This window comes from Anolis carolinensis, unplaced genomic scaffold (genome assembly GCF_035594765.1).
Source record: "Anolis carolinensis isolate JA03-04 unplaced genomic scaffold, rAnoCar3.1.pri scaffold_7, whole genome shotgun sequence".
Classification (NCBI taxonomy): domain Eukaryota; kingdom Metazoa; phylum Chordata; class Lepidosauria; order Squamata; family Dactyloidae; genus Anolis; species Anolis carolinensis.
The window spans coordinates 18,176,428-18,188,611 of record NW_026943818.1 but is presented as its reverse complement, the minus strand read 5'-3'; the positions used below and the strand labels follow the sequence as shown (position 1 = coordinate 18,188,611).

Sequence of the window (12,184 nt, the reverse complement as noted above, 5' to 3'; positions counted from 1 at the left end):
AGCAAACCAAGGGAGACAAAAGGAAAAGAGGCAAATTCAGTCAGCCATGGAAAGCCACTCAGTGATCTGGGGGATGCTACACTCTCTCAGCCTCAAAGGAAACTCATGGTAAACCTCCCGTTGCCAAGAAAACCCCATGATCGCTTTGCCTTGGGGTCGCCCCAAGTCGGAGAAAACTTAGGCTGAATCAACACTGCCAAAAATGCAGATTGACAGGGTTGTTGTGTGTTTTCCGGGCTGCTGGCCATGTTCCAGAAGTATTATCTCCTGACATTTCACCCACATCTATGGCAGAGGTTGTGAGGTATCACTCTTCTGCTCACAACCTCTAAGGATGCCTGCCATAGATGTGGGCGAAACGTCAGGAGAGAATACTTCTGGAACATGGCCAGACAGCCCGGAAAACACACAACAACCCTCTGATTCTAGCCATGAAAGCCTTCGACAACACAATGCAGATTGAACTTCATAATATGTTCAGCACAGACTTGTGTAATGCAGTTCAAGCTGCATTCTGGGTCTACACTGACCATACAACAACAACAACAATTTATTAATATTATCTGACAAAATCCCCACCTGCCAGCTTCAGAAGGCCACCTTACTATTGTTGTAATAACAACAACAACAACAACTTGGGAAGTGTCCGACGTGTGATCCAATACAACAGCCAGCAGAGTGTCGGCTGTGGACTCATCTTGTTGTGTTTCAAATAATAACAATAATAACAATAACAACAACAATAATAACTTGGGAAGGGTCTGACATGTGAGCCAATACAATAGTCAGCAGAGTGTCTGCTGTGGACTCATCTTGTTGTGTTTCAAATAATAACAATAATAACAATAACAATAATAACTTGGAAAGTGTCCAACATGTGAGTCAATACACCAGCCAGCAGAGTGTCTGCTGTGGACTCATCTTGTTGTGTTTCAAATGATAATAGCAATAATAATAATAATAATAATACAACCGCCAGCAGAGTGTCTGCTGTGGACTCATCTTGTTGTGTTTCAAATGATAATAAAATAATAATAATAACAACAACAACAACTTGGGAAGTGTCCAATGTGTGATCCAATACAACAGCCAGCAGAGTGTCTGCTGTGGACTCATCCTGTTGTGTTCCAAATAATAATAATAACAACAATAACTATTTTTATACCCGCAGGAACTTGGGGCGGCTAACATGGGGCCAAGCCCAGAAAACCACAACAAAACAGAATAAAAGTCATACAGAACAAAACAAAACAAACATCACCAACAAAAAAACAGTTCAAACTGCATTATTTGGCAATGTAGATCCAACCCAAAAGTCAAACAACAAGAACTGGTTTTAATAATTTGTAAATCTCCTAAATGAAAATGACAATAATGGGATATCTTTCTACCGTTTAGGATGTTAATTGCTTTTGGAATGCCTTGGCTGGGGGATTCTGGAGGTTGTTGTCCAAAACAAAGCACTGTTCTAGATGATATGTGCAGCCATTGGGGATATTATTTGACTATTTTGCCATCCTATCAGACCTCACGCTGGATGTCTTGGCTATGCTTTCATGCGCACCGGAATAAAGCCAGCACCTCTCCTTTTATAACTAGGTGAAGTTCTGCAGAATTAATCCACCCACTCAGTTACCGGCAAGGTAAAAGACAAGAAAATATTTATGGGAGCAGCAGCACCTGCTTGCTTGCTTGCTTGCTAAGGGCTAAATTTGAGATTGTTTTTTGCACAATGGCTGAAAGGAGAGATGGATTTTAACTTCATATTAGGGGGATGAAAAGCCCTGCATTCTGCGTTGCAAATAAAAACAACCACGATGGAGAGAGGCGGGGTGTGGAGAGGGCACGGAATCATTTGCTGATGCAAAGGAAAGAGATTTCGCGAAGCAAAACATTTCACTATCATCATCTGGAGCTGCTTTTTGGATTTCATCAAGCCTGTTTGTCATGCGCCTGAATGCCGAAGCCAAGACAACAACAACGATGTTATAGTGTGTCCAAAAATGTATACTGGGCAAAGGAGAGTTGGTTCATTCTTTTCCACCAGCTCATCTTCTGCACAAGGGCAAAAAAATAATAAAATAAAACTACATTAAAAACAGATTTCGCACTGGATTAGGTTTTGAAGGGCAGAAGATTGGCTGCATTTAAAAAGAAACCCTGCAGCTGTACTTTAAATGTTAAAATTACTGTATATACTCGAGTATAAGCCTAGTTTTTCAGCCCTTTTTTAGGACTGAAAAAAACCTCCTCGGCTTATACTCAGGTGAGGGTCCTGCAAAAAGCAACGGAGGAGAAATGCAGCCGCGGAGGATGCCGTCGGTGGGAAACTCACCTGAAAGAGTAGGTTCAGGAATTCGTTGGCAAGAGCGCTCTTCACGCTCCAGATCTGATAATCCTCCAGGGTGAGGTGACCAAGCTGAAGCACACACAAAAAAAAGAGAATAATGTGAGGGTTTTTCCAAGGGTTTTCAGGGCCAAGCACAAATATTGGGACTGCCATATGGTCAAGCTGCGCCTTCCTTACCTTGGTGTTGTCGTGCGTCTTGAGAACCGCTTCTACGATGTCAGAAATGTTTGTGTGCATCTCCTGGGGAGGCAGGGAAAGAAATATATATATAATTATAGCATATTGTATAATTATAGCATATTGTATCTATATCTATAAAAGGGTAATGAAATTTCGGCCTAGGACAAAACAACAAAACTACACATCCCAGAAACACTAAACTTGGCAGCACAACCCCTCATCCATGCCTCTGCGTTCATACAACAAAAATACAATACAGTAATTTAATGCCAGTATTGTGCTATGCTATTAATATAATATTGTATGTAAATTTAATTTGTAAGCCACTCTGAGTCCCCTTTGGGGTGAGAAGGGCAGGATATAAATGTATTAAATAAATAAATAAAAAGAAAGGGAGGGAGAGACACTCATTCAGAGAAATGGTATTAAGAAGGAATCAATCCCACATATAAAAAAGTAGGGGGTACGGGGGCTCCGTCTGAGAAGGTAAACATGTCATGGAATCATAACACCGTTTACTCCTTTTTCTCATTGTTATCGTTTTATTAGAAATGTTTATTTATTTATTTACTGCATTGAGGACCGGGCTGTGACGCAGCTGGTTAGTAGCCAGTTGCAATAAACCATTACTGACCGAGAGGTCATGAGTTTGAATCCAGCCTGGGTCAGAGTGAGCTCCCGACCATTTAATAGCCTAGCTCGCTGTTGACCTATGCAGCCTGAGAGACAGTTGCATCTGTCGAGTAGGAAATTTAGGTACCGCTTTATGCGGGGAGGCTAATTTAACTAATTTACGACACCATAAAACCTTCCAGCAGCGTGCGGAAGAATGAGGAAGTACTCCATCAAGGACTCAGTGTCACAAGTGGACGGAATCAAGCATATCCTCACAAAGCCAGAAGCTGGAAAATATTAAATTGCCTCTGTGTCTGTCTATATATGTCGTATGTCTAATAACAGCATGGGATGTTTGCCATGTCTATGTGCATTGTGATCCGCCCTGAGTCCACTTTGTGGTGAGAAAGAAGGGCGGAATATAAATACTGTAAATAAATTATTATTATTATTATTATTAATAATAATAATAATAATAATAATAAAACTTTATTTATATACCGCCCTATCTTCAATGTGTGCTCCACTTTTAAAAAATGTATGAAAGATGAGGATACTTACAGGAATGTCATCCGTCCGATTATCCTTCCAAACTTCTAAAAGGGCGACCATCATTTCTTCAAGTTCCACACGAGACAAAACACCGTCCCGGTCAATATCGAAAACCTTGAAGCAAACTAAACACAGGAGAAAAGAGAACAGAGTTTCAAATCTAGTCCAACTCTAGTCCGGGGATGCAGGGAGCGCTAGAGATGGCAATGAAATAAGGAAAATATCTTTATTCTCTACTTAAAAAAAAAAAAGTTTTCTTTCCAGAATGCAATAAACACAACATGGACACAAACACCCTTGCCATAAACCTTGCTAAATGTTGGTGTTTATGAATATTTTATCAGAAAGAAATTACAAACCGCTAAAAAAATATAGTTATTGGCCACCAACCAAGAAAGGCAGGCTCTCTGTTGGAGAAATGGATGTAATTGGCATAAATGAGAGAGTAACTCACAATAATATATCGAATTAATAGAGCCTGGAGATTGTTAGGAACTCGCATTTTAGAGCCTTTGTATTTAAGCTGTCAAACAGGAGCAGCCTGGGATATTAGCTCCTTCGAGGGTATGCTTGCATGGCACACGCATGTCTGTGCCGCATTTGAGCTTTTGGAAGCAAAGCACTTGTAGAAGATTAATCACATCTGCAGGTCATAAAAGCAATAAAGTCGCAGGAAGAGCAGCCAACAGCTTTAAACCCCATCCATAAATCCCACTCTTTAGGCAGAGAATGTTTCAAAAGAGTCTCCTCCAATTCAGAGATTGGGATTGTGCTGCTCCTGGACTACACTTTGTTTTCTGAAATAATGATTTCGGGGTAATTTTGACCCCCCCCCCCCAAAAAAAAAGCATGGAAACTTCTCCCAATATATGCACGAAAAAATTTCCTTCGTGGTATCGTTTCATTTTGACTGTTCGTCTACACAAAATGAATGACATTTTTTGTAGGAAACGAGAGGTGACACGAAAACGAAAGCTGCACAGTTATCGTGCTTGCTTTCGTTTTCCTTTTGTTTCAGCTGCGTAACAATAAGCAGGTACTGACAGAGGGCTGCTTCCCCATGACAGCTGATGTGTGCCAATGGGTGTTAATAATAATATTAACATTAATGACAATAGTTATTCTGGGATCCTAAGCTGAGTCTGAGAGAGGTCTGCTTCCCCATGACAGCTGATGTGTGCCAATGAGTGTTAATAATAAAATATTAATAACAATAGTTATTCTGGGACCCTAAGCTGAGTCTGGGAGAGGAGTGCCTCCCCATTACATCTGATGTGTATCAATGGGTGTTAATAATAATATTAATAACAATAATTATTCTGGGACCCTAAGCTGAGTCTGAGAGTGGTCTGCTTCCCCGTGACATCTGATGTGTGCCAATGGGTGTTCATAATAATATTATCATCGATACCAGGCAAAATTCTGGAAAAGATCATTAAGGAAGTGGTCTGCGAACACTTAGAAACAAATGCGGTCATTGCTAATAGTCAACACGGATTTACCAAAAACAAGTCATGCCAGACTAATCTGATCTCTTTTTTCGACAGAGTTACGAGTTGGGTTGATGTGTATCAATGGGTGTTAATAATAATATTAATAACAATAATTATTCTGGGACCCTAAGCTGAGTCTGAGAGAGGTCTGCTTCCCCAGGACAGCTGATGTGTGCCAATGGGTGTTAATAATAATATTAATATAAATAACGATAGTTACTCTGGGACACTAAGCAGAGTCTGGGGAGGAGTGCTTCCCAATTACATCCGATGTGTAACAATGGGTCTTGATAATAATAATAATATTAATAACAATAATACTCTGGGGAAGACCAAAACATTTTAAAAGTTGGTGGGCTAAAAGGGGTCAAAATACCCTCCATGTGTGGCAATTTTCACCCCACTAGCCCACAAACTGAGCGGGGGGGTTGTGAGCCTCGGAAACCCTCCCATTGCAGCCAATGGTCCAAATTTCTTTTGGTTTTTTTATCTGTAAGCCAGATGAAAATGTGTGTCGTATAGGTGGCCCATTTTCGTTAGCGGGACACGTATATGAAAATGAGACTACACAAAACGAACAGCAAGTCTACACAAATGCACACCACTAGTAAATGCACAAAAACACATCCATGCCACTTTACCTCACTCTGTAGTTTACCAAATATCTCTAGGGGATTTTTTTTTGGGGGGGGGGGGGTGTTTTACAAAGCAACTCTGTGAAGACTCACATTTCTGTCTTTCGGCCACCGGTCCCCGGCAACAGGCTGAAAGTCCACAAGATATCTCTTTGAAGTCTATGTGATTGTCACGGTTTTCATCAAAGGCATTAAACAGACCTGCAAACAGTTAGTCAGAAAATAATTTTCTTTAAAAAAAAAACAGTTCAACCTGACATAAAGGCATTGGTCAGTTTGGGAGAATCACATTTTGTAAATGTATATAATGGAGGGATGCGTGAGGACTTTGCCTCTACACCCACTCTTTCAGTGCTAAACTTTGATAAATCAGGAAGATCTACATTATAATAATATAATAATACCTTATTTTTATACCCTGCCTCCATCTCCCCAAAGGGACTCAGGACGGCTTACATGGGGCCAAAACCGGATAAAACAACAAAACATATAAAAACATCCAAGTACAGACACAGCAATTAAAATCCTACACTCTAAACATAACAAAAATAAAATACTTATATACTCGAATATAAGCCTAGTTTTTCAGCCCTTTTTTAGGACTAAAAAAAACCCCTCCTTCGCTTATACTTGGGTGAGGGTCCTGGTGGGCTTATATTCAGGTCTCGTGACAGCTTACATGGGCAGGCTAAAATCTAACAGTTGAACAGTCATATCTTAAAGATTCAAAAACATTTAACCTACTGATGCCTCAATTAATGTAATTTTATTGGTATCTCGGCTTATACTGGAGTAAATGTTTTCCCAGTTTTTTTGTGGTAAAATTAGTTGCCTCGGCTTATATTTGGGTCAGCTTATACTCGAGTATATGCGGTAATAATCATATTAAGAACATATTAAAATATGGATTTGGTACCCAAGTAAAGAGGATAAAAACAAACTGAGCAAAGTGCAATGAGTAAATATTATAACACGAGGTTGTTGATTGCATACAACCGTCAATGAGAAAGCAACATTAGGTACAGTTGCCTATTTTATCTAAAACTTGAATATGATTAAGTAGCTTAGAACTAGCCAGGCTCAAACTATGTTTCTCAGTTTGGATGAAACAGGTTTAAAAAAGACTTTCTGGGTTATTAAGCTAGAACACAAAAAGATGATGAAGCATACACAAACTAAAAAGTCATCTCTTTTGGAGAATGGAATAGTTACCCAACATCACAATGGAGATAAAGCAAGACATGCTCCATACCTTCGCTCAGAGACGGATGAATCGGTGGGGAAACCAAGGGTCCAAAAGTTTCCAAGTCGAAGCGCCCGGTTCTCGATTGAGCTTTTAGGAGCCAATACCGTTTTTCGAGATCAATGATATCAGATTCTTCCACTGGAATAACAAAAAAGAGGATGTTCAATGTCTGCCAACACAAAATGTATTTGACAGTGTGGGAGAAGCAGAATAATAATAATAATAACAATAATAATAATAATTTATTATTTTTTATTTATTTCCATCATTTCTATGCCACCCTTCTTACCCGAAGGGACTCAGGGCGGCTCACAATCTGGCAAAATTCAATGCCGTATATAGTACAAAAAATAAATCATAGGCAATTAAAACAATCAATGTAGCATAATACAATAAATACATTTAAAACAGTACAATAAAAATACTTAAACCATTAGTCCACAAAAACCTTGCACGTAAACCTTAATCCGGACCGAGTCAAAGCCAACATAATTCAATAATAATAATTTATTTTTCTATCCCGCCTCCATCTCCCTGAAGAGACTCGGGGGCGGCAAAACATAAGCAGAATTAAAACTTAAGTAAACAATATCAGCAAAACAAAAATACAAAACAGATTAAAAACACAATAATTAACAGTAAAATAAAATGGTAAAATGGTACAAGACAAACATCACCACTAATGGATAAAATGGGGGACGATCGGGTCAGAAAGTATATACAGTAGAGTCTCACATATACAATACTCACATATCCAACATTCTGGATTATCCAACGCATTTTTGTAGTCAATGTTTTCAAAATATCATGATATTTTGGTGCTAAATTCGTAAATACAGTAATTAATACATAGCATTACTGCGTATTGATCTACTTTTTCTGTCAAATCTGTTGTATAACATGATGATTTGGTGCTTAATTTGTAAAATCATAACCTAATTTGATGTTTAATAGGCTTTTCCTTAATCCCTCCTTATTATCCAACACATTCACTTATCCAATGTTCTGCCAGCCCGTTTATGTTGGATAAGTGAGATTCTACTGTAGTTGCAAGGCCATATAATAAAGTGCCTGGACAAAGTGCCAAAGAGGTCTCTAGCAGAATTTGGGGTGGAGGAGGAAGTCAAGTCGTTTCCAGTACAGGGGCAAAATAAAGTGCAGAAAAGTAATATTCCTTTAGAAGTATCATGGGGTTGATTATTTGAAGGCACACTGGAAAAGCCGTGTTTTTAATTGTTTTCTAAAAGCAGGCAGGGTTGGGGCTCGTCTAATCTCCCTGGGAAGGGAATTCCAAAGCCGAGGAGCCACCACGGAGAAGGCTCTTTTCCTTGTTCCTTATTTGCCTGAATAGCAAACTAAAGCAACCGGGATTATATCAGAAAGGGAAATAATTTAATTTGGGGATAATGTGGGCCCAATGGGACCGGTCTACCGTATCTGGCACTTTTTGCATCGTGAGCTAGGGACACAGCGGACTAGAAAAATCGTGGTTGCATCTAGACACATATTGACACCCAAGTTGTGATAGAAAGACCAGTCCAGATAACTCTGGTGTTGCAATGTCATTGGGGAGGCCTTCTGAATGACCCAAAAGGACAAAAGCAGGACTGGGTTTGAAAACTCACCCAAGGCACTGTCACAGTTAACTACCTGAGAAAGTTACCTCCAGGCTTAGAGCCGTCCATATTAAGCGCTGCCCAAATATCTCCTAACAAAGCTGTCTATATTTAACATCGCCATGTGTGATCTCATTCCCAGATGGCCCTGAGCCCTTAAAACCCACGCCAGCTTTCTAATAGGATTAGATTTTGAAGCTCTTTGGACCGGTAACCAGAAAGGAGGAGGAGGAGGAAAAAAAAACAAACGAGACCAGGAACATACAAGCACCAATAGACTGGGCAGCCAATTAAAATACTAATTACTAATACAGGAGAGTCTCACTTATCCAACATAAACGGGCCGGCAGAACACTGGATAAGCGAATATGTTGGATAAGAAGGAGAGATTAAGAAAAAGACTATTAAACATCAAAATAGGTTATGATTTTACAAATTAAGCACCAAAACATCATGTTATACAACAAATTTGACAGAAAAAAGTAGTTCATTACACATTAATGCTATGTAGTAATTACTGTATTTACGAATTTAGCACCAAAATATCATGATATATTGAAAACATTTTCTACAAAAATGCGTTGGATAATCCAGAACGTTGGATAAGTGAGACTCTACTGTATTTATACATTTAGTAGTTATACACTATTTTAAGTCTTTATCAACCAATCGCCGCCTCCTCCTCCAGTTGCCGCTTGGGCTCTTTTTCTCTCCCTTCGGCTTCTCCTTCCTCCCTTCTTTAGGCTTTAAATTGTAATTTTTATTATTTATAATATTCTTTTAGGGTTTACTGAAAAACCGCGAAACAGCGATTCCGCAAAAAGTGAACCGCAAAGTAGTGAGGGAACACTGTATATCAGCTCCTTTCATATTCAGACTGTTGGCTGAGATACTTTACATGTTTCGGCTCCAAACCACCCTTTAATAATAATAATAATAATAATAATAATAATAATAATAATAATAATAATAATTTATTTTTCTATCCCACCACCATCTCCCCGAAGGGACTCGGGGCGGTTAACATGGGGTCAAGCCCAAAACAGAAACAAAATAAAACAATTACAAGGAATATCTAGAACAAAAACAATGATACATCAATCAAATAAAATAAACAATTTAAACATTTAAAAATACAATGAAACAAAATAAAACCAGAACAAAATGGGTAATGATACAAACATCAACCACTAGAGATAAAAGGGGATGGGTATATAAAAGACAAGATTTCAAAGCTCTTTAATAAATTGCATAATCAAGTCACAGAGAGTCAACTGGGATAATATGGGATAAGGTAAGGTAGGAAATAAAGTTCTTGTTAATAGGGTCTATCATGTTGGTGGTTATTCAAATGTACACTGAAATAGCCATGTTTCAGCTGTTTGATGGATGAGAATAGATATAGAATTTTTTTTCATTTCAAGAAACAGTATACATTCATATAACATCCAAAGGCAGCAAGAAGGAAATGACAAGTGACTGGACTGTCAGCCGATTTGCTCAACAAATAAATAAAACCATGTCTTTCTCTATTGCCATACTGTTATTAAAACACACCACAGCACCGAGCCTGCTGAATACTTGATTGTTTCCTTCCTTGACAAACAGTTTACACCCGGATTAAAAGGAGAGATGCCCAGTTCCAGCAAATATTTTATTAAGCCAACATGCTCAAAACCTCAACTTTTTATCCAGATTAATCCCGGAGATTTAAAGGAGATTACAATAAATGTAAGCAGCAGGAACCCAAATAAAATTTAGGGTGAAGCCACTTCATACTCTTTGCCTTACTCACAATCTCGAATCCCTTGATACATGGTCCCAAGAGAGGGACTCCATCCAACATTCAAAGTCCAAGAAATCCCATCACAACGGCTTTCATCAGCCTCCAATTTGCACTCAAATGTTTTACCCACCTAACGGGACAATTCTCCTCGGTTCACAACAGTAGCAGCATACCATATTCCCGACATTTTAACCGTCCCTGGCCTAGACGCAATGCTCTCGCGGCTCCTTTCCTCTGCGGGACCCCGACGGAAGCCACACCACGTGGCCAAAGAAGCTCCCCATGGGCAACGTGGGGGTCCGGAGGTCTCTTCTCAAAAAACCCACCGCCTTCAACATTGCCCGTTGAAGGATCCGAGGCAATGTGATCTAGTTAAGGTGACAAGCGACGACCCAGAAGCTAAGAGGATCATCAGGTGGAGAGATGGAGATTACACCACGCTAGGAGGGCACTGCTTAGCAAGCCCCGGGTTGGCTGCAAGACTTCTCTCTCCTCATTGCTATCAAGCAAGAGCAATGGAGATGGGCTCCTCAGGTATGGCCAACCCCTCTTTGAACATCCTGCCTGATTTTCATGGTGGTTTTCCTACTACAACTCCAGTATGTACCTTAGAAATGTGCCAGAACCACATAAAACGGGCTGAATGTCAAACCAAAGGTGATGTTGCTACTTCTCTGTTTCAGTATTGACCATCTTAGATGGGATTGTGCCATGAAGGTAGGGGGTTGGAGAAGCCTTTTTGGGACTGGGCAACAGAACTTGGAGGCCATGGCTTGCAATATAGGATATATTCCTCTCTTATCCTCCCTTATCAGTGTGTTTTCTTTTCCAAAGCCTCCTCACTCTTAACCAAGGGAATGTTTTGAAAAGGGTAAGACGGCCTTGCAAGTTAGGGAGAAGAAAAATATATATATCCGTTAATCTTTTATGCTTTCATTTTCCCCTGAAATGTTTGTTAAAATCTCCTACAGATATATAGGCATTTACCCCCTGCATACATTTGCAATTCCTATGTACTTATATATCTGTATCTATCTATATACATTAATTTTATATATGAATTTCCCCCTCATATGTTTGCAGGTCTTTGCAAATCCTATATACATATAGATCCATATACTGTACCTCTACTCTTACTATTATACAGTAGAGTCTCACTTATCCAACACTCACTTATCCAATGTTCTGGATTATCCAATGCATTTTTGTAGTCAATGTTTTCAATACATTGTGATATTTTGGTGCTAAATTTGTAAATACAGTAATTACTACATAGCATTACTGCGTATTGAACTACTTTTTCTGTCAAACTTGTTGTATAACATGATGCTTTGGTGCTTAATTTGTAAAATCATAACCTAACTTGATGTTTAACAGGCTTTTTCTTAATGCCTCCTTATTATCTAACATATTCGCTTATCCAACATTCTGCTGGCCCGTTTATGTTGGATAAGTGAGACTCTACTGTATTGCATTTATTATTTTACTCTATTTATTATTACATGTATTATTTTCCTGTATTTATTATTATTCTTATTACATGTATTATTTTACTATATTATTATTAAAAGGATACATAAGCACATTTACATGGAAGAAGATGAGAATAATGATTTAGTGCAACTCTCCCAAATTCCCTTTGTAATTTTCGGCCAGGGAGGAACATAATTAAAGTCATCCACCTTCCAAATAAATGTTATTTACAAGTGAT

General features: G+C 38.9%; 1 protein-coding gene across 2 annotated transcripts in view; it reads right to left on the bottom strand.

The window, feature by feature from the left end:
* Nucleotides 1–12,184, bottom strand: part of usp32 (ubiquitin specific peptidase 32) — a 71,895-nt gene that overhangs the window by 26,765 nt on the left and 32,946 nt on the right. For both annotated transcript variants that reach the window (XM_016996956.2, XM_003226594.4), the window contains exons 6-10: nt 7,078–7,209; nt 5,919–6,026; nt 3,707–3,822; nt 2,528–2,590; nt 2,336–2,419 (exon numbers count right to left, since the gene is read on the bottom strand). In XM_016996956.2, coding sequence (XP_016852445.2) covers nt 2,336–2,419; nt 2,528–2,590; nt 3,707–3,822; nt 5,919–6,026; nt 7,078–7,209 — 503 coding nt within the window. The remainder of the gene's footprint in view (nt 1–2,335; nt 2,420–2,527; nt 2,591–3,706; nt 3,823–5,918; nt 6,027–7,077; nt 7,210–12,184) is intronic.